At 39.4% G+C, this 25,111-nt stretch overlaps 1 protein-coding gene across 5 annotated transcripts in view; it reads right to left on the bottom strand.

Moving 5' to 3' along the window:
• Nucleotides 1–405: 405 nt before the first annotated feature.
• Nucleotides 406–25,111, bottom strand: part of SULF2 (sulfatase 2) — a 159,934-nt gene continuing 135,228 nt past the window's right edge. For all 5 annotated transcript variants that reach the window (XM_085314020.1, XM_085314016.1, XM_085314017.1 and 2 more), the window contains exons 12-22: nt 19,940–20,147; nt 13,370–13,613; nt 11,267–11,363; nt 9,743–9,837; nt 7,023–7,082; nt 6,425–6,594; nt 5,706–5,848; nt 5,061–5,184; nt 3,708–3,738; nt 3,366–3,422; nt 406–2,215 (exon numbers count right to left, since the gene is read on the bottom strand). In XM_085314020.1, the coding sequence (XP_085170146.1) occupies nt 2,185–2,215; nt 3,366–3,422; nt 3,708–3,738; nt 5,061–5,184; nt 5,706–5,848; nt 6,425–6,594; nt 7,023–7,082; nt 9,743–9,837; nt 11,267–11,363; nt 13,370–13,613; nt 19,940–20,147 (1,260 nt within the window). In that variant the 3' untranslated portion in view covers nt 406–2,184. The remainder of the gene's footprint in view (nt 2,216–3,365; nt 3,423–3,707; nt 3,739–5,060; nt 5,185–5,705; nt 5,849–6,424; nt 6,595–7,022; nt 7,083–9,742; nt 9,838–11,266; nt 11,364–13,369; nt 13,614–19,939; nt 20,148–25,111) is intronic.

Below are 25,111 nucleotides of genomic sequence, written 5' to 3' on the forward strand. Positions count from 1 at the left end.
AGCAGTAACAGTGGCCGTGCAGGATTCTGATATTCACACCCTCCCCTTGGCAAAATGTTTAGACTGAACACAGAGAAAGGTAAGTCMAAAAAGTTTTTTTGTTTTTTYYTTTTTTTTTGTTAGTTTGAGGTTTTTTTAATCCAGTGTATTCTTTCTGCATACTGATTGGTAGCGGTAGACAGGTAATACTTTTCTCTGGAAAGCAGTAAAAATGTGTTTCCAAAAATATGCTTTCTATATGAATAACTTAATTTTTTTTCTTTGTATTGATCCAGGCTTTCATCATTTAGCATTCTTTGCTGATGATCCACTAAATCTGTTAACAGGTTATAAACAGAAGCTATGCTTGGATTAGGAAACACAATCAGATATTATTTCTATGATTAAAAAAAACTGTCAAGAAAATTTTGGAAAGTATATTTGACTCATTTATATGTGATACAAATACAAGCTCAAGTCTAGTTTTACTATAACACATAAAGTAAAAGACCCCAGCAGCACTTCTTTGAGGGTTCTTTTTGTTCGGTTTCTACATTCAGGTATATTTTTCTTGTATGGGTATGTGATACCAGAGATCTCTATCCCCAGTTAAGTAATTCTACTTGAGTTTCCTAATGTGCAAAAGCAGAAGGAGGTATCAAAATTGTTTCTTTGATATATTTTTACACTGTATTCTAGAAATGCAAGTTTGTGTTTTGGAAAAAGATGTACCTCTAGTGTTAAGAGTAAAGGCCACTGTTGGTTGAGTCTTCTATTTTAAATATTTTCTTCATAAAATGTACGTACATCTCCCAAGCCTCAGTAGAGAAGATCGTTACTGACGTTGCAGGCTATTGAAAGGAAGAATAGTAGCTGATGTAGTAGCGTATGAGCTCTCTCTTGCGTGGGCCTCAAAACAGGTGGCCTAGTAACATGGAAAAATTATGAAGATCTCCCTGTTAGTACCTGAATTACAATGTGTTTAATAACCTTCTGTTTATGGAAAATACTCAGATTCTGTATGCTGTGCTTCTATAGTAGACTGCTGTTTTTTAGTCTTTACTGAAGACAGTAGCACTTGCTCAGAAAATTTACTTTTCTGTAGACTGAACTATAGTATTACAATTTATTGGCCACAGAGTATTGAACTTGTTGGAGCTGCCTCTTTTATATTTATTTTTAAAAGTTACACTGCTAAACAAATGTTGCTTTCTCAAAGGAAGYTTTTTGGTTTTGAACATACAATATAATATTACCACATAAAAAGACTTTATACAAATCTGATTTCATTAAAATTTAAGACATACATCTACTGAAATTTTTCAGTACTTTTAGAAATGGATGAATTCTGAAATGTACTATGCAACATTAAGTAACATTTTGAGAAATGGTATGTGGGCATTCCACACTTTTTATTAACAAAATTCTTCACAACCTGAAGGAGTTCATTTTCAGACAGTATATCAATCAATATGTACATAACCCCCCCCTCCCTGAAATCTGGTTTTCTGTTAGTCARAGTTTTCTCTAGAGTTCCTAGAGGTGTCAATAGGACGGACAAGTAGACATTGAAATAAAACATATCCTCAGAGGAAATTTGAGAAATATCATGATGTTGAAATCATTCAATGCTGCTCACTTGAATTCCTGAATCTCGTAATAGTTCTTTTCCACCATTATCTACACCCCAGTTAGAAGCAGAAGTGTCCATGTTTTCTAAATCTTGCTTTACAGTTATACTTGGCTTTGAAGTTTTCTCATGACATTGGAAGATAGAGCTGAATCAAGAACTGTTTTAAGTTTCCTCCCATGGAAATGTCTGTGCGTACCCTTTGCCTACTGGGATGGCAGTCCTCTTTGGGATGCAGCTGCGTTTCCTCTTTTGCCAACTCTTGGAACAGTGTTAGTGGTGACTTCTTGTAAAATGCCTTGTGAAGCAGGTGAGGTATAATCCAAAGCAAAAAGCAGGTACAACAGTGGATTTCAGAGACCTGTGTTCCTGACAGCAGTTCCCAGATTTCACTGCATCTATTTAATTCACTGAACAGTGCAAAAATTCTATCTATTTGAGCTTCAGAAGTTCATCCAGTCCTCCAGGCTAACATTATAATTCTTTCTGAAATCATACACATTTTCATTTAGACTGTACACGGATTCAAGTTCTGGCCAGTTGATATCCTCGCTGAGGTCCAGCAGTTGGGGGCATTAGCCCTCCCATCCTTCCCACAGTTGTCCTCTTTAAAATAAAACAAATACGAGTTAGTGTATAACATGCTAGTAGGAAGTGGATGGACATATACTTCTAATAGGTCCRTGCAGGAAAAAAAAAACTCTAGGTGGTCCACAGTGTTTCAGAAATATTGCATATCTATCACAGAAACAATCAACTACATTTGAAACTTTAACCTGTACAAAACTTCTGTCTCATTAGTTGTAGCTCCATTTGAGTTCTAAAGGTATTGCTTCAACTAGAAATGAAAAATATTACAACTAAATTAGCAACTCCTCTTGGAGGAGTTGAGAATGCCAGACTGTACCTATGAAGGTACTTACTTGTACATATTTTTTCACTAAGAGGGTTGAGACACTTTCTTAAATTCTATAAAAAGAGGAGACTCAGAAGCAGAGGGTAATTGGCAAGTCAAAGGCAGCCCAAGAACCCATACTGTTTTAAGTAAGTAAGTGTCACAGTACTTTTAAATTTGTATTTCACCTTTGGGCTCTGGAAAGTTGAGAATTGACAGTACTACACTAATTGAGATTATTTTCCAGGTTTTAAAGGGTAGTAAAATAAGCAACAAACAAATCTGGGTTTTAGTGTAACATCAGAATCACCCAAAGTCTACAGAATTATGTACAAAGACGTCTCGTTTACGTTCTAAGCTTGTCCGCTTTGCTCACAGCGGATGAGGCTATGGTGGGATGAATAGCAATGAAACATATGCTACTCTCTGCTCTGAAAAAATGATACTTAACCACAGTTTTGTTATTTCTGGCTGGTGTGACAGCTAGGGAGATTCTACAAGTTTAAATTTAGACAACACCAACATAATTACCTCTAATTTTTAATGGTAGTTTCTATTTTTTAATGGCAGTTACCATAATTAGTTTCTTTAAGTGAGACTTCACCTTTGCTTCAGTTTGAAGCTGCCCTGACCTTAATGCTCCCGGATTCCCAGAAGGTAGCCACTAAGAGATTTTGTACAGCAGTAGTAGTCTATAATAATGGCAGTATCTTATTTCTTGCACAATTTAGAGGACTTCCCACTTAAACATTCCATGAGAATAGCTGATAATGTTAAGAAGGTGCTGCATGCAAAACAGAGATGTTAGGGAAAAACTGGTAAGTAAAAGCTAATGCTTTTCATGAACTACTCCCAACTCACAGCGACTTGGAAGATGATGGTCTCTTCACATCTGGCCACTTTCGACGCTGAAACTGCCTAATTTTCAAGCAGCAAAAGGAGAAAAAAGTTAACCATCACCAAGAAAACCACCAGCACTACAGTCTGAAAGATGGGAAGGGAGAGGAGTTTAGCCTAAATTTTGACTAAATGTATTAAGAATGTGCTGTAACATTGAAATAACAGCTACAGTGTTCCAGAGTAATTGGGATGCAAAGATCTTGCAAATGCAGTTCCAGGCAGCTTCTGTTCACTTGATTCCCAACCCCACATTCTTAACTTTCAAGCATGAAGGTGGTATTAAAAATAACTTTTTTTTAATACCTGTATTGCTCGTAGCTTCCATCTTTAAGACCTAGGTAAGGAAAAATTAACAATGTTACTAAGCATTGCCTGCAACAGAATAAGGTAAGGTACAATTTTTAGAAAGACAGACTTAAAATATAAACAGATAACTTGTATTGTCATGATAAGTGTTTGCATACATGTTCATTAGAACTGTTATTTTTTGTATTTAATTCCTTACCTAGCTAAAATAGGTTGTAATTTGGAATAGGTGTCTTTTAAACATTCCTGGAAATGATCTTCAGTGGTGAGTCTAAATGCAAAAACTAGTGGATTTCAAAATGTACATCTCCATGGTGCATGTACATGGTGCATAAGACCTAAAATAGTGTTTTAGGCTTTGAGGGACTGAGGTAGATAACAACACTTTATTTGGGCATTTGGGGGCTTAAGGAGGCTTCAAGCTCTAAGGGCTGTAAGTCTTCTAAAGTTGTGKTTTTTACGTCCCCTTAGTATAATTAAGATGACATAGACCTCAGTTCCAAAAGAAGTTGTAGCTTTCTGTTTGCTGTCTTCATTAAACATAAAAAGATCACAAATATAACCGAGATTCACTGAGTAGACCAAGAGATAATTTATGGGATAGAAAATGACAAAGCTATCTAGAACAAGAATAGAGACCCATTGCTGCTTGGAATTTAAAGCCATAGTTATGAGAGTAACTTTTAGCAGCATAACATAATCTGCTTCCCTCTTCAGAGGTGCTGTTTCATGGTACAGTGACCTTGCGTTAAAACAGATTGGGGAAAAATAATCAGCTTAAAAAATAGTCTCCTTTTGGTAGTTAAGCCAGTTTACCACAAGGCTGCATGGACTGCACTGTCTCCAAAAATAAATGTTTCTAAAAATTGTRCCTTCAGTTAGAATGCTAAAACTAAGCTGATAAACTCGTTGCCCAGAGAGGTTATGCAATCTCCGTACTTGGAGGTTTTCAAGACCCTGCTGGAAAAAGACCCGAGCAACCTGGCCTGACCCTAGCTTTGAACAGGGGGTTGGACAGATGAACTCCAGAGGTCCCTGCTAACTTGAATTATGCTGTGATTCTATGAACTGTGCTCTGTGTTACTGTATTCTTTCACCCTTTAATCAATTTTGTCCCTCTCTCATCCCCCCTGCCCCACCACACCCTCACATTACACTTCAGTGTACTACTTACATCATTTTTCCAGAAACTGATACTTAACACACATTGAACAAAACCAGAAAGCTGAACATGCAGCCATCAGCCTCAAGGGGACATTGCTGAAGAACTGATAAAAATTTCCTCTTGGCAAGTAAGAGACCCATTTCTTTTGAGGGAGTTTGAGTGTAATGAGAAAGGAAGGCACTTACCCAGATCCATGTTCCTCGTTCTCGGGTTGCATTGTTTATATCCTTTGCAGCTTCTTAGTTCCATGAGTTGGATATGCAGTTGATTGAGAACATCTCTATCTAGCGTATTCACTGCATTAATTAGCTGGCAATAAATAGAGAGTTATGTGCTTGATAACTTTCATATATGGAATACATGTGGTATTTTTCCAACAGGAAAAAAGCCAAAATATGTTTTAAATGATTCAGGACCCATCTACTGTTTGCACCACTACTGCGCTATTTTAATAAATCATCAATAAACAACATTGCTGGGCTGCTTACAGACTATAGTTTGTAGTCTTAGGACTCACTCATCTCAGTGGGCAGCCAGGACCTTGAAGGTCCTATCAGTCTTCTCCAAAGCCAGAAATAGGCAACAGAGAAAAGATGTTTCCAGAGCAAGGTAAGCTGCCTGGGTGTAGACCACTAGGTTTTTATGTCTGTGACAAAAGTTTTGGAATTATATGGTTCTTGCTCAGGCTGACACTATAGTTGAACAGTACTGTCAGTGACAGCCGCTAACAGTCCCCCGTCACAGGAAGAACACAACATATAAAATGTCTAGTTCTGGTCTGCTCGTGTTTTTTGTTTTGATATTTCCAGAGCTGTTTTATGATCAAGTACCTGGTATGGATCAGTATTGAGATCAAAATACTCCAAAAACCCAGTAGCAAATTCACAAAACAGGAAGTTGTGGGTCTCGTTGATTGTCCTCAAACACCAGTATGTGTTGTTGTTGGCACTGGTACAGGCACAGAAAGGTCCCACTGCAAATTAAAGTTTAGGTGGTGTGAAGATGCAAGATACACGTTGCTGTTGTTAGGCACTGTTAAGTACTGTATCACTTAATCCACAGACATTCACTGTCTTGCTCCTGAGCTCTCAGCAGAGATTGCTTTCTGGCACTAGGTTCTTGTCTGTGCCTATCTAAGCCACAGGACACAGCTCAATCTTTATATACAGGCTGGGCTAGTTGTTTTTCCCTCTTCGTCCCCCCTCCCCCCCCGCCCACGTGGGAAACTGCTAGCTGTAGGTGAGATAATGCACAGAAGAGCAGGCACTATTATAACCGATACAGTGTGTGACACAGAAGCGCATGTGCTGTGCTACCGTTAACCATCTAACATGTGCTGGCTTTTATTTACACTCTGTTTTCGTTTAACTCTTCTGCCTTTCTTAGAGTGAAACCCTAATGCCGACACTGAAAGAGATTATTTAGCATGAGGACGACCCTGTGGCTTTGGCTACACACTAGCGATAACGTTACTGCTAGTAACCCAGATCCTAGGCCCTCCTAGCCAGCACCTTGCACCCACCTATTACTTAGTTTAGAGCATCCTTACGTGTCCACAGGGGCGCAGTTTGCCAGTGCTGGTTGTCATGGGTGAAGCAGGTGAGACCTGGCATGCTGCATGTGTCGTTGTTTTTTATTCTCTTCAGCAGTTTGCGCAGTTTCTTCTTTCGCCTCTGTTCTCTAAGCAGCCACAGCCTGTCTTTCTCCTGTAGGGTTTTCCTGCACACATGAAACATTTGGGTCATGTAGACTCTGTTATATTTGTACATACCTAAAAAAAAAAAAATAAGCAGCTAATAAAATAAGCTGCTTTTATGGAAAGAAATAATTGGTATTTTTTAAATAAATGGCTTCTCTTCCAAATGGCTCTGCAGTTGATCTTTGGCTTCATTTCCTTTCAGTACTATGGAATTGCAAAGTGACTAAGGGGTTTGTCCCTGATGTAACATTTCCCAAACTAGGAACTGGAGTTGCAGAATTTACAAGCTCTGTTTGTAAAAGCTTGGTTCCTTTCCCAGGTGTCTGGTTTCCTTTTAGTACAGGATGACTGAACTATTACTGCCTTGGCTTAGGTCATAACTTATGTGTATGGACCACATGTTTACATCTTTGCATCTTCTTTTTCAAAGCAGCATGCCTTCACTTACTTGAAAGGATGTAGATGAGATCCTCTATGCCTCAGTTTGCTTTTGTGTTTCGAATGGTAACTGGAGAAAAAAAAAAACAGCATTGTTGGTGAACAACAGAAGGACAGTTGCGCCTGTTCATACCACACTTTGGCACTGGATTTAAAATGGATTTAATCCAGCATCACTTCTCGCTTTGATTTACTCATTCAGGGTGTGTGAGGTCAGGCATTTCTGCACCTTGTTGTGTGCCTGTTGCCTTCGGCGCGTGTGTGCATAGTGTCATCTGGTGGTCTAATACTGTATTACAAACATGCATCTAAAGATGGTTTCAGCTGCAATTCTCTATTTTAGTTAATCATTACCTGTTGTTCCCTTATACTAGGCAGATAAAATCAATAGATATATAATTGTTTTACATAATACTTTCAACTGAATATTTACTGATTTGTTCAGATAACAAGATGACAAGCTTATCCTGGGTTTCCCTTCTAAATGAAATAATTTAAAGTGTTAGTTATGCTTCATAGTTTTTTTTTCTCTGTTTTTACTAGCTGGAAGTTTCAGGAAAACTGAAACAAGATTCACGGACTTGTCCCAGCAATAATAGCATATATAATACATTCTGAGATCTATGGGATGTAAGGAAATACATACTGTGCTCTAGCTAGATAAGTCTGCTGATTTAGATCTGTCTCCAGAAACTCTTTTGCTCCCGTTACAAAAGATAATGCTATTCAAGATTTTGCAGATACCTTTCTATATAATTTTCAAAGTTACAACAAAAATCAAAATAGGCCTAGTCAACAGCAATATTTTTCTGACTCACAATGTTCGCTATACTATTAGCCACACAAATAAGCAAAGACAAATTAAGTTCAATAAATGTTATCTTCTGAAAAGCACATCAGAATTCAGTTAGATGTCAGCCTAAAAGTCTCCTCAAAAAAAAAAAAAAAGAAATTTAATTATGAAGAGCTGTAGTAAATTTAATCCTTAACCAATTAACCAAATTAACCAAGATTATTAAAGAACTTACTTACTTACTTAAATTCAGTCAATTTTTATCCTATACAGACACTGGGTATTTCACTAACTAATCCTGAATGCTAAGTACAGTGCAATTCTGCAAATACTTACTTAAACATGTATGATTCAGATACTTATTTCATTGATTTTGGTGGGACTATTCATATGCATAACATCATGCACAAATTACAAGTACTTCCTATATTTGGTCAGAAAAGGGCAAATTAAACATTCACTAGAAAAAATAACTTCTTTTTTTACTATATATGTTAAATAAACTCTTGCTAATATTAGTTTTGAAAGCAGTGGATTAAAAGACTATATATAAAGTTGGGGGGATCTGCCGTTCTGCATTATACCGACTGCATTTCAAGCGGGTTTCCGCTTTGTGCCACGGTTGCACGTATGAGCTGGCATAACCTCAGAGAGTGGCGGTCTCCTCTTTTTTGTGATCTGTTGGTGAAGCTATATTGCAGCCTCGGGATGGGCCACAAGGGCTACACATCTCATGCCTGTACCTAGTGTATGTTGTACCTGTAAGGATTCAAATGTAATGCTCAAAAACTCATCCCATTATACAGTGAGACAGAGAAGTACCATCCATACCCTCTCACAGAGGCTAGTTAGTAAAGTTGCTTTAGCTCAAGACAGTAGCATGACAGTGTTGTGTCTTCAGGTACGTTCTTTCTTGCCATCTCTTTTCGTGATACATGTACAACCATTGTCACTGTGGCTGCTGTGCTTCCGGTGCCATCTGGCTCACAGCAGCCTCGGGAATTGCTCTATGATCACAGCTGCTCCTGGCTCTTTGAAATAGTTATTTCTGAGCAACTTTCTCAGAGGCAAATTCTGTTTGTGTTATTGTTTGATTCTGGCAGATTTTATGATGTGCTTATTTGTTGAGCAAGAGCTTGCTTGCCCCAGAAGGTTTCGGATGTGTTTGAGCCTTCTTTCCATACAATCCATGGGCTGATTTTACAGCTATTTTGCAAATATTTGACTATGTAAGAAACCAACTGTACAAAGACCCTTGATACACAATCACTATTCTGATATTCTCTATTGCATTTAAAATTCACAAATCATCTGCATTAGGAAAAAAAAGATCTGGTACACTGAAGTCAGTGATGGTTACAGAATTAAAGTTACTGTGCAGCAACTGATAAATACCTGCTTTCCTCTCCTAAATATTTAATTTCTGTGACTGCAGGAGGCAATACAATCTGACCTTGAAAAAATGGGATGGGAAGAAATTCTCTTATCTATCTGATTGATCTATTAGTCCACATACTTTACACGCTACTATTAAAAATCTTCATGTAATACTGCAGCACATTGATAACTTGCCCTTGTGGATGGCAAGTTTTAAGAAAAAAGCCTGGAGCTTAAAATATTAATTGCTGGTATCTAATAGCAGCGTATTCAGCACAAGAGCATTAACTAGCAAAGTGGCTTAAAAGCCATTTAGACCTATTACATCACCACTTGACACACAAGCAATTAAACTGTTGCCTGACCGAAAAATGGGTCTTGTACCTCTATAGCAGTCCAGCTGTCCCAGACAGTGTTAGCAGATTAAACAACCAGCTCACTAGTCTGTCTCTGTTAGGCAGGAAAATAAGATGGCTAACACTTAGGCAGGTTCTGATCTGTGAAGATATACATCAGCTACAGTTGCATATTACAGTTACTCAGAAGTACACAAGAAATACCTTATCTTGTTGCAATCACATTCTTCAGGTCTCTTCTTCTTCAGATGACCTCTCACCTCCCTCAGGTTTTTTATTTTATTTTGCAAAGTTTCAATCTAAAAAAAAAGTAAAGATACGCATTAAAAAAACAGCATGATTTAGCCTTGTTCTAGCCCTCTCCAACCCCTTCTACTGCTATCAAATGCTTCCTTTTCAGCACCTTCCATGACTCCCACCCCTAGCAAGCATTTTCAGATGATCTGTTTTCACAAACACAAAACACAGGAAATCTCTAGAGGAAACTGCAGCCCAGAGAAAACTTTTTTTTTTTTTTTTTTTTCGGCACAGTTTGCCTGCTTTGATTACTCAAGCAGAAAGCAGAATGTGGTGCTGGGAGAGAGGGAGGGGAGGACATACAGCTTTAGGTAGGCAAACTCTACAGTTCCATGGTGATTTTTCTTCATTTCGGGATATATGCAAAGGGAGAAAGGTCCCAAAGGAAACCAAAGCCCTTAAAGTTCAGCCTGTTACAAACCTCAAAAGGGACTCGAGAGAAGGTGTTCTCAAGGACCCTCTTCAAAAGTAGCAAGTTTCCATCATTTTACATGACTGTCTTTAGTAACATCTGGCCACATGGGATATGCATTAGCCATTAATTTAATTATGCCCTTCACACTATTTTTAATCCCTATCTCTTCAGTAAATGAAACACCTGCTTTTGTTCAGTCTAGCTTATAGTCAGTCTAGTCCATCTACACTCAAACGCGTATTCCAGGCTTCCACCTTGGTTCTTTATCCAGCAGAAAAAACAAAGTCATCCAGTCGGAACAAAGCAGTCACTGCAAAGCTACTCTAAGACACCAGTGACTGTAAAGCTAATGGACGTACATGACTGACGAACACAGAACAGAGTTCAAGGGAAAAAAAAAAAAAGAAAAAAAAGCAGAGACTCCAACCCTGTGACCCTCAGTCAGGAGCACAGAAGGACAGAAGGACAGAAGTGAGCACTCTTTTTCTTTGACACTCCATATAGTCTACATCTGCTGAAGAATAAAAGAGCTGGGACAGCATGGTGATACTGAATATATTTGAGCTCCCTTTTTTAAATGGTAGCAGAGCTAGTTCTAGGAGCTAATGATGCTCACATTTCCTTAGATTTATGTTTTGTATTTGAAAGGTGCTTTTAAGATGTATGTTGTGGGAGCAGCGTTAATAAGATGCGAGACGCAGTTGAAATTTTTCCCTCGTTTGGGACACCTCTAAGTGTCTCTTGCTCATCTTATGGTTTACGTCATTCCTCAGTTTCTTCCAGTTGCAGTTCACCCTCCACTCAGCATCTTGTTCTCACAAACCTGTAGTACCTTTATTATCTATGAAATCTCTACTCTGAAACCAGCCAGTGAGCTCAAAGGGTGCCAGTGAGGAACAAAGACACCCAGAGGCGTGCGGCCCCACAGACAAACAGCCAGCATGCTCCTATCAGGCCACAGAAAACCTATGGCTAAAAACACACACTGCAAATGCATGACTGATAACATCACTGACCTCATGGTCAATATGAAGTTTATGGTCCTTCCAAGCTTGCAGTGACCTGTACAGATCTGTGTCACACTGAACGGTATCATTCTCCAAGATATAGCACCTATCCATGGAAAAACAAATGTATTTATTTATTACTGTACACACACACACACACACACACACACAATCCCACCACTCTAAAACAGCTGGTTTCAGTAATACCACTTGAGGACACATGAGAAGCCAGCTTGGAAATGACATGCAGAACTCAAAAAACCACTGTTCATTCAAGAGACTTTTTAAGAGAGTATCCTGTGAGCCAGGAACGATGTTTGGTTTCAAGCTGCCATGGAAATTTTTCAAGAGAAAAATTACGGGGAGAAGGTCCCTATAAAGTAGACCCTGCTGACTGTTTCATTTCTGTATGTAAATTGTTCTGCACAGAGTTCCTGTTTATTCATTAGGCTGCCAACATAAATAATCTCTACTAACTAGCAAGCACTGAAAGCAGCTCAGAAGCAATTTCCCTGTGCATAATTAAGTGATATGGCGGTAAGCAGCATGAGGAAGCATTCTTTACAAGATGTATTAGGATATCACACACACAAAAAAAATGCAGTTTTATACAAAAGGGATAAAATTTTTCAAAAATATCTCCCTGATTTCAGAAGCTAAATACCCTTTGACAATATTAAGTACTTGTGTTTTACTAACTTCTAATGCAATCTAGGCTTTTAAGATTCTTTCAAAAAATTGACTTAAATGCTAACCTGAGAAGTTTATTAAGGGATAGGAAATACCATGTAGTTATTTTTGAGTTCTTGTTTAAGTTAAAGCTGAGTTTTTTCAACATTCCTCTATTTATTTATATGTAATAATGAATTCTCTGATAAATAAGGAATATTTATTTATTCCTTTATTTTCTGTAAACCACCTCACACATGAATGCTGTCCCATTGCTATCTTTTCCACAAGTGTTCCTGGGGACTCCTCACGAATTACATACAACCCTCCTGGCATGGAGGGGTCATCTTCCCCAGTACTTTCTACCCATCCTGTAGGATTGGTGTCCCATTCGGACTGACTATCCGATAGGATAGGAATCCCATTTATATGGGATTCACCCAATAGAGTAAATAAGGCAGCAAAATCAATTTGTCTTGCTCCAGGAGAAAAGCACACAGTGGTTTATGGGTCCTGAACATACACGACACCTGAGGAAGGAGACGTAGTTCTGCTCGTATCAGCCTAGCTATGTTTCCCATGTTACTGAGTCTCTAACCCTGAAACAGAAGTGGAAACCACAGATTTCAACAGCAGCTGACTGGCTGATGCATGCTTATGTGAGCTAGTCATTAAACCATTTAATGCACATAATCAATGATGATTGATGGATTTCCTGATAATCCACGAGCTGAAATGGTGACTAAACTAATGAAATATATTTGCAGTTATATCATCCGCCCCTTAGACTCACACGCTGAAGAACAGACTTTTTAGCTATTAGAGTGTCTTCACAGCCCAGAGAAATCCTTCATCTCCCTCACAAGTGTTCGATTTCCTTAGTGCTCCCAGTCCATCCAGCATCATCCATGATAAAGAATTTCCTTTCCTAGCACTGGCTACTAACTCTGAGATGCTGCTTCTTCCTTTAGGACTGATTTTGTTTTTGAAATACATAACAGTAAGTGATGTGAAACTAGGTCATACTCCACTTAGCATCTTTGACCTTCAGATAGGCTAGCTGACCAGGACATACTGAGATTTCCAAGGGTAGAGCCTGTTCCAGATTTTAGACAAGATTACACAACTACTGCAAACAGTTTTGTGTGTCCTCACTGGAAATACGCACTGATCAATGACTACCGTTTGCAAAGTGGCATATAAAAACACTGCTGCTGTTCTTCAATAGCTTCATGCCCCACTACATGTGATGACAAGATTAAAACAAAACCTAAAAGTGTGGTACAGTTGAAAATTAGAATTTTAGTGAAATCAAACTGGGTATCCAAAAGGGACCCATATGGAGGGATCTAAACGATAAGCTTATCAAAAGTAACACACACATTTTTGTAAAGCAGCAATTCAAGCAGCTCAGGCCTACAGACAGTTACCACATGTACTCACCTGTGAGTCACTTTTATTAGGTTGGGGGCTGTATACTCTGCAATGCCACCAGTGCCACTGTATTCCCCCGTATCTCTATCTTCCTCTTCATGAGCAATATCCCTCTGTATCTTGTGTCTTTTGGTGATGTTCCTTGGTAGGACTGGTTGGTATCCATCCTCTAGCCCGAAGTTGTAAACCTCTCCATCCAACTCAACAGACACAGAACGGATAGAGCGATTCCGGACATAGCTTGGTTTGTACTCTGCATGGAAAAGGCAGAGAAAAGTGCAAGGGAGTGAGAAGCAGGATGTTAGAATTTGGTCATTTTTGTCGTTCTTGGAAAATACAGCCTATATCGTGGCATTTGGAATTAACTGAATAAGAAAGTGTTTGTTGCAGCTGTCCTCAGAGCTGCGGCCTCATTACCTTCTGCAAGGATAGATAGTACCTTAAAACATGAGAGAGAGGGGCTGATATAATCCAAATGCAGCGAGATAGCAGGGGGGAAAGAAAAGAAAACTTATATAGTATCACTTTGAGGGTAAACAGTTCTTTCAAAGAAATTCTGCTTTTCCCCCCAAAGTCACCAGGTGGCAGTAAGATCTTAAAAACTAAACCTGACAGTTACAGACAGCAGTGTACTAGGTCATCCTTCCAGGCTAGATGGCTAATGCTTGCTGTTGTCTAGTGACAGCTGCTCCCATGGTAAGACACCTGCAACTCTTCCCAAGATTTTTGCCATGTTTCAACAGGAGGTATTCCGTACGTTCAGCCTGACACTTTTCTCAATTCTGTGCTCTTCCTTCATGGTAAGATGGTTTATTCTATGGAGAGGAGGTAATATCCATTTCTTTTCTCTGCAATATTTTTTCTAATACGCAGACTAGACAGCGGGTTTCTGTACAAAGCACCACCCTCCAGTGCTATGCTGGCCCTCAGGCTTTGCCTCTGCATTTGCAGTCCAAAGTCAAAATAAAACATTTGCTACCCATTATCACTACACAGTCTGAGATGTGATTTCTTTCTTTCCTTTTTCTTTTTTTTTAAACCATTGCTGCTTTCCAAAGTTCTCGGTCCCAGCATAAATCCCCAAAGTTCCTTTTATGCTTGTTCTGGAACTGCAAGAATATACCTCAGTTACAGACTCTAAAGCATTATCTAAACTTCCCTAATGTGGGATAGGGGCCACCTCTCTATCAACAGGTGCTCAGAGTCGCTCGTCACCTTTAGCAGGCCATCCCGTTCCTTGAGGAAAAAAGTGCAACCGGACAAACTACAGCAGCAGAGCCCCGCTTTCTCCACCTGCGCAGTGCTCGATTCTTTTGCTCCCTCTATGTGGTTTGGAACCACCTCTGACACTACTGGAAAAAAGCAGGTCTCTTGGCTCCTGTGGTCACCTCTCCTTTGCACAGAGCTGAAACAGCAAACTGCACTAGAATGGGATTGATCTGCAATCCGCAAGAAGAAAAAATGCCATCACTGAGCCAAATGAGCAGACCAATCTTTCTTGCAATTCCATGCTCCATAAAACAGCCAACTTTCTCTACGGGATAATCTCCACAGCAAAACAAGCAGAGAAAAAAAGGGAGGCAGAGTACAGCCAACACTGACAAAAGAAATATTCACGTCAGTCGGCACGCTTCGGCATTGACACGGACTGACTTTTTTCAAGAACTCTTATATGAATTCCAAATGGATCACAGTCGCAAAAGCCATTTTGAAGATTTTGAGAAGAGAAACAAACATCTCTTCCCACCTGAAACTGGTCTCTGCACTGAATTCTTGTCAGCACCACACACACAAAGCAGAATACCAGCTGGATCATCTGGCTCAACACATTTTCCACCTGTGGCTTGAAGTTTATTGCTGATATTAAGCCAGGTGAGTCACAGCTGAAGGGGAAAAAAGACACACACAAACACACACACACACACACACAGCCTCAAACCAAAAAGCTTATTTCAGGCACCCATTCAGGAAATGCTTGAATAAATGAGAAGGAAACGGAATCTTTTCTGAAGTTCCAAAAAGCTACACCCTAGCAATTATATTCAAAGTGTAAATTCCTATTTCTTTAATTGTTCCCTCATTTCATCTTGTTAAGCCTAGTCAACTAACAATTTACCTTGCTTCCAATTCTAATATGTCAATCCAGCCCAGCAAGTAGCTGCAGGGAACTGCAGCCCACTCGTGCCGCTGCAGAATGAGAGSCCAGGAGAGTTGCTTCCCCCTTGTAGCCAATCCTAATCCAATCTGATAAGGAACAAATTGGTCTGGAGTGGGACAGCTCATGAAACTTCTTGTATCGCATTAGCACAAAGCACTACCCACAGAGCTGTGATTAGTGCCAAACTATCATTTTCAAACAAAATGGTTTAAATTTTTAATAAGATCAATATTCACCTGTGCTCTCCCACCTGCAAGGTGCATTGAAAGCATAACTTCCATAATTACTTTATTCTTCCCTAAGGTTAAACTTTGCTCTCCAGGTCATTTGCCTGCACGCATAACCTATACACAAAGTAGATCCAGGGCTACTAAACATTTGGCTCAAAATACCTATACTCCCCTTTTCAAATTACCAAATTCTAGCTTTGGAAAGTTCTGTAAGTCCCTACACTTCTTTCTCTGGTCTTGCAAAAGCCACCTATTTTAGAGATGGTACTGCTAAAACATTATATCCTCAAAACTGAATCTGGAAGTGGAGTCTGGAAGTGGAGCAATTTAAGCCTAACGAGGCTGATCACTTTTCCGTGCCATAGTCATCTTGCTTTGTCTTCCTGAATCACTTGGCAAACTTGTTGTCTTTGGAGCCTGGAAGGAAGTATAYAGTTCTGGTCCAGATTTCCCCAGGCAGTCTAGAGACTCACACCCACTAGATTTTGTAGAGCTGTTTTCTGGTAGCATCTCAGGTTTCTGCACTGGAGAGTGAAAGCATGAATTCCAGTATCTGAAACTATTATTCAATTGAATAAAGTGATGTAATGCTTTATTATAAAACCATAAAATTCATATCTGACTTGTCCAGCCTTCACAGTTTATACTTAACTCTTCTCACATCCTAAACACTCAAGCCTTATTACTTATTTTGCAGCTGCCAAATTCATGATTAAACACTGAGATCATTCAGAAATGATAGTCCTCTCAGGGATAACTGAGAAGACCGTAACCAACTGCAACTGCGGCACAGCAATTTCCATAAAGCAAAAGCATGACTGCCCAGCAACAGCATTAGCAGAAAACAGAGGACTCTTGGTCTTCCCCATTGCCACTTACTCTGTGTAGGTGGTTTGGATCCTCCAGCACCATAAACGACATGGAATAAGCAGAATAAGGCAGTAAGCAAGGAATCTGCTGCTAAACGTGTGCTGCAAGGGAAAAATCCCCCACTAACCTTATGAACACTGACCTCAGATTTCCAGAATTTAGTAGAGAAGCAGCACCTTTTTAAACACCACCAAAGGAAAATTAGGCACTTCACAGTTGATTTTTGAAGATATGTGAAGTGTCTAGAAATATGGATAGAGGTTTAGAGATTATTTTTCTTAAGCATTATACACACAGAGACTTCAGAAATCTTATTTTGAATCTATGACCTTAGATATTTCAAGGAGAAAAAGAAATCTTCTGAAATCCAGTTTCCTACAACTGCTATTAAAAATTTTACTTCATTCCCTTTAAAGTAATCGACATTCAGGTATTTTGCACAACAAATTAAGTCAGGTCTTAAAACAGAGAATTTTGCTACAACATTGAGACTAGCTCAAAAGAAAAACAACATGAAAATTGGAGTAAAAATGTACTAGCCCCTTTTTACAGACTTGTTTACAGACCTACGTGGCCCATCATTTCTCTGCGTGCAGCTAAGTAATTCCTTTAATCACATGCACTTGCTCATCACAGTAGGCAAAGATCAAATTCACAGCAAGAAAACGTAACAGACCACAACACAACCCACCACTGCRTTTAAACTTCCCTCCTATTTCAAAGCTTTGCTTCATTTTTCTTACAAAGAACAAAAGCACACCAAAGAGGACAGAGAAATGCAAATATTGTAAAACATTCCTGACACCCAAAAGCAGATATACCAAATATTAATGCTTTTGTGTTTCTAGCACGTGAAGGCCTTGCAGGTGGGTTGTGCGTTTGTACGTGGCCCAGATAGTATTTTTCAGAGCATGACTGTTTGCTACTGAACTTAATCAATTTAGAAAATATTCTTGGTTRCTAACTGCACCAGTGCACCTGACCAGGCATCTGGGCCATGCCTACATTAGAAAACAGTTTGTTTTTCAAAACATTTGGTGCTCAGGCCCCTCTATCTAAAATTTATGTGGCCTGTGGCAGAGTGGTGACTTTGAACTGCATTTGGTCTGGTCCCTTTGGCCATACATTCTCACCATGCATGAGCGGTTTGAATCTTTCCAAAAGACTCATCCTCATCCCCCACTGGGGACGGAACACACTTGATGCACTGCAGCAGCACAGCTTCCGACTGAGTTTCCTGCAAGTGACTGTAGATTAAAACTCAGCAAAATTGCTCTGCAAATGCATCTCTGCTGCACATGGGAAAAGAGAATGATCCAGAGATTCCCTTCAAAACCACACTATTGCTATGAACCAAAGCATTAATGTACCCAGGGCCTATTCTAGTCTGAAACTTTAATTTTCTGTTTACTTCTTGTTCAACCTGACAAAAAGCATTTGCTGGCATTCACATAGGGCTGTCGCACGATGCCATGCATTCACTGGATTTTGAGTACCAAAACCCCAAGGAATCCCTCAGATCTGTGCAACCCAGCACAGACTACACTTCATCTCCCACTCCAGGACTCAGGAAACAGGACACAGAATACCCCCACACAACATCAAAATCCAGGTCGGTTTCTATTACCATTTGCAGAACATTAACTGCATGGGCAGCCAGGCAAGGCTCTCTTCTGACAATCTGCAATCTAACGAGCCAGATTTCTAGGCAGGCTGTTTATAAAAATCCCTGGTATGGTACCTTGACTCGTATTGTTTTATGCTCATGTCCTTTCACTGTTTGATTTATTAGGTAAGTCAATGTGAAAGAATAGCCAACACCAAACCAGTCTGCATCAACAGGTCTAAGCTAAGCTCTTCCACAGTACACCACACCCTAGATGTGGGCAAAGGGAAAAATGAAGCATTTGTAGTCAATTATTTTACTCAAGACACAAGCAATGGGAACATGACTGCCAAGATCCTTATCTTATGCTGCTTAAGTTTATGCCTTGTGGTTCAAGGAGGCACAGCGAGCTGAAGGGAACAGTACAAACCCTGCCTCTTCTGAGCAGAGCCCTGGGGAAAAGATGTTCTGATCCAGCTGCAGATGGTATCTTTGCAACCTTCACTTCTTTGCCTCAACCTCCTTCATACATAAGCTAAAGGTAATTATACACTTAATCACCTTCTCTGGATGTTGTGAAAATTAATGTTTAGGAAGCACATTGCAGATGAAAAGTACTTAAAGAAGTGTTAAGTATTATTAGATAGCATTATGTTGCCCTCATTTAAATCATTTTCTTTTTCACATTTAAGTGCCTTCCATCTACTACTGTTATTTGACTCCCCATAACTGAACTTTCTTTTCTGTGACATTAAAAAAAGAAGTTAATTGAACTGCAACCTCTAGTGTTATTTAAAGATTGTCTGCTGTGCCACATATGTAAACAGCAAGTATAGTTGAGTAATTTCATCCTGGAACCAGTAATTTTTTTTCAACTAAAAATTAGCTTAGTAGGTACTAATCCACTTGCGAGGCAAATATAATGGGAGAAAATCAATTTAAACTCTCTGTTTGAAGCTTGTGCCAGGTCATTATAGAGAAAGACTAATCTGCTAAATAATTAAGGCTCTGCATTTGTGGAGTGAGACGAAAGAAACATTACAAGTGAATAATAATTCTGTGCTGCCATTTGCCTCTTTAATCTATAATTAGACTATGTACTTCAAATATAGACGTTAGCCTACRGTTTAAAACAGAGCCAGTGGAAAGGGCTTTCTGAAAAAGCACCTGTTCTGTGCCAAGAAAACGAGAAACAGACTCATCCCCTTTGGATGTGATCTCTGGTTAAAAGTCAGCCTTGGCTCTGCTGACTGAGCATAAGGAAAAGATGTTAGAAGCAAGCAGCTTCTGTAACAAAGTGCACGCATTCTTATTAAAAATAAATTACTGCAGTAACGGCCTGAAGCACTGCAGTAGGTACTGAAAATTTGAGTACTTGCTATAAAACACTGTTCATGTTTCATGGCCTACGTAAGGATGTGCTACTTGCCACTTCAGTGTGTGTAAGGCAATTAAAAGAAATAAATATATGGCCCTATTTTCAAATAAAACATTGCTCTTCCTACAAACTGAGGATATTTTCAAGTCTCATTGTCCAGTATGAGATACCCATGAGATACCCAGCTTCATATTTAGATGAAGACCARGCTATTTATTATGCAATGACATCTGTAGGTGTTCAATGTCCGTGAAAATYGGGACAATTATGGGTGCTTGAGAACAAACTCATAACAGTTTTCTAAGGCAGAAACAGAAGACATAGTGAGCTCACTTACTCTTCTTGGGGAAGAGTTTCTTCCTCCGTCCGACATGGCTCAGCTTATATTCATTCTCTTCACAATTGCAGTCTTCGCTGTTCCTGTTGTAATACTTGGGCAAAAGGTTTGAGGTGCCTTTGCTGGTGCTTGCAGCTGCCAAATTTGCCATTCCCTTGCACTTGTGCAGCTTGAGCTTTCCGCTCGCATCTTCCACACACTGCCACTTCTGGAAGAAACATTTGATCAGTAAAACTCTCCCTCAGATTCTGTGTTGTCTAATGGCCAGCTTCTGCGATCTAGCAGCGATTCTTCATTACAGTAAGCTGGAGCTTACCTATTGCCTACTACCAAAACTAATTTCTTATAATGTTCCGTTCTCAGACAAAACAGGAACTCTCTGGAACACTYTTGCATTTGTTTCTAGGAGGCAGAACAATGGGAATTGCTTAACAAAATCTATTTATAAATAGAATCTAATTTATATTTATATCTATATTTATAAATATAATCTMTTTAATAAAATCTGCTAAAAACATGAAGGTGACAAGTCCCAGAAGAGAGACTTCTAGCATGAACAAAGAAACTTCAAGACTCATCCACAGGTCTGAGATCTCTGCTTACAAACAGATGTGTTTGCCAGGCTGGCAGGAATCTATGCCACTGTCACACCATTGCCACTGTCATACTACTACTGCCTTAAATAGAGCCACTACCATTCCATTAAAACAGAACCAGGCCTGCACCTAATCTCTGCCCTATCACCTGCACTATAAAAAGGGAAGCAACTTTCCTGAGGAATCTCCTTTTCTTTCCTAGTTTACGTGCTTGATGGTGGGATGAATTTATTCAAGTTGTAGATTCCTTTTTTTTTGGTGATCAGCTGAGCTGAGCTGCTTATCGAGACACCTGCCGCTGGTGGAAAGGGACAGGCAGCAGCTGGGTACAATTCATTTCATCTTAAAGCAGACATAACAGAGATGAGATAAGGACTGCCCTACAGAAGTGCCTGTTTCTCTTCTTTGACCTTCAAAAGGTGTAGGTGACTGGATCAGCTATGGATGTCTGTAGTTAGATGGGATTAGTTCCATCTGGAGAGGTTCTTTCAGYAGCCTTTCCCATTCAACATACTTGGGCTTGATTCAGTTTAATGGGGAACTGAATGGGATGCCTGAAAATGATAACTCCTCTCTCTTTCTCTCAGACTACAGAAAATCTCWTCTCTAATCTCCAATTCCTTCTGTTACCTATAGCCTGAAGTCACTGGCTTATAGTCCCCTTTCTGCTACTGTCAGAGCTGTGTTCAAGTGCAAGGGGGCTTCAGCTGCCTTCAGTTTGGCACAAAAGCATTTAGCCATTTCCCAGATGCACCACAAAATAATTTTACCTATTCTTCTAAATTTACCAACACACTACTAGCTACTAAACAAGGCTTTGGGATACACTAACAAAAATCACAGTAGTTGTTACTGCCTTAAATAGACTCATTTGGAAACACTTCAGCTTTTGCTGAGTCTTGAGGAGTTCCTCCTTTTCCCTATCACTGAATCCTAGATCTGTGCCTCCAGGACTCACTGGGGTAGCAACAATTTTCCAAATAAAAGAACAGACAGAAAAACAGCAACAGCTCTCAAGTGAGATGACATTTTACAGCCAGCCTGGCACTCTGTGAGGAAGAGTCAGTCGCTTCCTCCCACAGAGAGGTGCTCCCAGGCTTGGGGTTTATCGTGTGTTTACTCATTTCCTTAGAGAACTGGATGCCAGGTCTCCTGAGCTATAATTATTTCACAGATGCAGATAGCATGCCCAATCTTCTTTATGATCCATGCCTTGCGCTCATGTAGATAAACCTGGCTAAACTTTCAGCACAAGAAATCGTAAGTCACCAACAATCAGGCATTTAAAAGCTACAGCACTGCAAGACTGTCTTCATCTTGCAGACATTCTCCTAGAAAGGGCATAAAACAAAAAAGTCTTTGAAGAACAAATTGCTATTTTTTTTTTTTTTTTTGTCTAGCATGGACTGATGCCGTCTGCAGTTTGAAGTAAAAGTTATTTTACTAAAATGTTAAATGTGTCTTTTGCAACAAAAAAAGCTGTAAAAATGTTTGCTGCTGTTTCCTATTTTGATTCATATGAATCTTTTTTTTTTGGAAAATAAATGAACAAATTGCATTTTCTGCTCAGCAGAGCTCTCTGCTGTAGATATCCGATAATGAAGGCCTTTCCAACAGATTCAACACAGATAAAGTTAAATGCCATGATGAAAACTACTGTAAATAAATGCCCTGATGTATGGCCTAAAATATTCATTCTCCATTTCTTTCATCTCCTGTCAAAAGAGCAAATGAGGCTCATTTTAACCTTCCAGGTGAACTGGAAGAATTCCTTTAATTTTTGGTGCAGTTTATTGCAGCTGTATGCTAAAGTGAAAATATCTTAAAGGCTTTGCTGGAAGGGCATGGAGTATACATTAACAGGCCTACAGCCAAATGAATGCAATGCAGAACTATGTAAAGCCAGAAGCAAACTTTGAATACACACGTCAAAAAGAGAGTCTCAAGCTCTTACTTTTCCTCAAAATAGATACAGGCATATGTGAAAATGTGTCTGGGATYCCACAACTTACCTTGTTTGCTTGTAAGTACAAACACAAATTTGGTAGGTCAACATCATGGCTGTATGTATAATATGTAGTCATTCCCACAGGATGCTTTCAAAGATAGGGAAAAGGGCAGTGATAGAAATGGGATTGTGAAAATCCCTACTTGACTTCAAGAAGCTTTAACCATTGTGAATTCTGGCATTTTAAATTTGTATCTAGTGCACAACATAACATCATGCAAAAACCTGCGTCAACCCCTAGAAGCAACTAAAGTATTTTATAAGAGGGAAATTTAAATAATTAAGTCTCTATATAAAGAACTCTAAGTGACTCAGAGATACTTTGGCTCACAGTCACAAATGATAACCATCCAGTCGCAAAATATAATTACATATAAATAGTGGATTAGCTCAGCTAGCCAAGAAAGCAAAGTGCCCTTAGTTCACCACTTGCCCCCAACTTTTCAAGTCATTAGCCCAAAAGATATGTTCCTGATTTAGATTCTGTAGCTCGCAATATCTCACACAAGCTAAGTCCTGAAAGGAAGGGCAGYTGTAACACAGATTAGAGATGAGTGGAAAACACAGGCTCTCCCACAGTACTTATCCCAGCTCATGTTAAAACTCCACAGGAAGAACCTTTCTTTCTTCCTGTGCTGCCTTACAGAACAGCTACTCAAGTCATCAGATAAATACCTTTTGCAACACATTCTGAAGTCCACGGAGCTCACGTTGTGCAAAACTTTCCAGACACCTCATTTCATCATTAATGCTGTTCTAGCTGGAGATTTCCCACCACCTTCAGGCAAGCAGTGCCAMGGTAGTGGCTGTGCTGGTGCTTTCTGCCATCTATTGCATTGGGCTTGTTCTAACACTTCCACTACCTCCTCTACCTGACCTCCCACTGCAAAACACGCTACTCTCAGTTATTCTTGGGCAATTCAGAAGAGCCTGGCCTATATTTAGTGGAGAAATTAGTTCTACTTAACAGAAATCTGGTTCAAACACACACTGTGAAGTTAAAGAGAAGATATATTTCCCCCACCTGCTACATGTATCCACAATAGCAAATTAGGACTTCAGTATCAATGTAACATGAATCTAACAGCAGTAGGTATATACCAAATAGATGCCCTGCTTCTCTCTAGTAATACTAAACTATTAACCTTGAACATGCAAATGACTCCCTAATGGAAAAAGACATGTTGTATTTTCGTGTGTGTGTCAGAAAACCATCATTTCTCTAACAACCTCCATCACCATCAATTGGTTTTGCATTAYTGTGCATCAGAGCCTTCTTGCCACTACAGCAATTACAGATGTTAATTCAAAGTCACTACTTGAGGCCCAATGAGAAATAAACAGCCATGACCTTCCCAGCAGGATTTTTCATGCAGTTCACTCATTTCCTCAGTGAATCTCTCTCCATCAACATTATTTTCCTTGGGGGAAAAAGGGCTAATCACAAAAGTTCTGCTAAGAGAAGATAAAATATATGATTTAGGGCTCAGCCCCGAAATCTATCACATCGTGTCTCATCAGCTCCTCTTTCTGTTAAGGAAAAGAGATACCATTCTCTCTTACAGAGAAGTGAAAAGTGAAACTGTATGATCTAGCATGACACCCTCCCTAACGGTTTTAGGAATAGAGGCTCTAGGATTGAAAGGCACCCCATTCTTGCTGCCACATTGAATGGCAATCTCAAACTGCTGTAATGGCTAGAGATACTGTAACTTCCAGTCTAAATTTATTTTTGAGCAGTAGGGCCACATTTTTTCCTTGTATGAAAAAATACGCCTTCTTTAGCTTTTCTCGTCTGCTGTGGTTTGCTCCTTGTATTTTCTGGCTAATCAGGATCATACAGCAAAATCCGCAGAGACACAGAAGCCCCTCCTCTACGAGAGGTAAATCTATAGCTTTGCTGGCAGCTTGTCCTACTGCTCAGATGTTACAGGTTTCAGGAAACAGTCAACCTGAATTTCTCCTCGTCTGTCTCATACACACTACTACTTCTCTGTTCTTGCTGATTGAAAATAATTGGCTCCTGTCTTYGGTATAGTATCTCTTAGATTCATGCAGACAGATGTCTCTCTCCTCAGCTATTTTTTTTTTAATAGACTGAACGTGCCCAGTTCCTTAGCTCATCCTCACAAGGCTTATTTTCTTAATCTTTTATCATTTTGGGGTTTTCTCCTCTGCACCTTCCTCCAGTTTATCCATCAACATAGGATGAATCTAATTTCCCCTATTTCGTGTCATTAGTACATAAATAGTGCTTTCTGTTTTGGATTTTTTTTTCCATTCCAACTGGACATTACTTCATTATACCAGCTCGTGATTTTTGCAGAATCTGACCTCTGTGCTCTCAGTTCACGTTCAGTCGTCAAGCGTTACGTATCACTCAAACCTTAAAATTAGAAGAGGAATTTAGAGGAAATTTGGGGACTCTATAATGTCAGAGTGCCTGCTGAAGCAAGGCAGGTAGATCAATTGGCTAGCGTGCAAATGAAATTTAGCTAAATATCTGTTTTGAAGCATTATAATTAATTTATTATTTATCTGTATCAGGTACTGCAGAAGCTAAAAAGT

The sequence above is a fragment of the Rhea americana genome, unplaced genomic scaffold, assembly GCF_003343005.1.
Source record: "Rhea americana isolate MKP2758 unplaced genomic scaffold, rheAme1 scaffold_4, whole genome shotgun sequence".
NCBI classification, from domain to species: Eukaryota; Metazoa; Chordata; class Aves; order Rheiformes; family Rheidae; genus Rhea; species Rhea americana.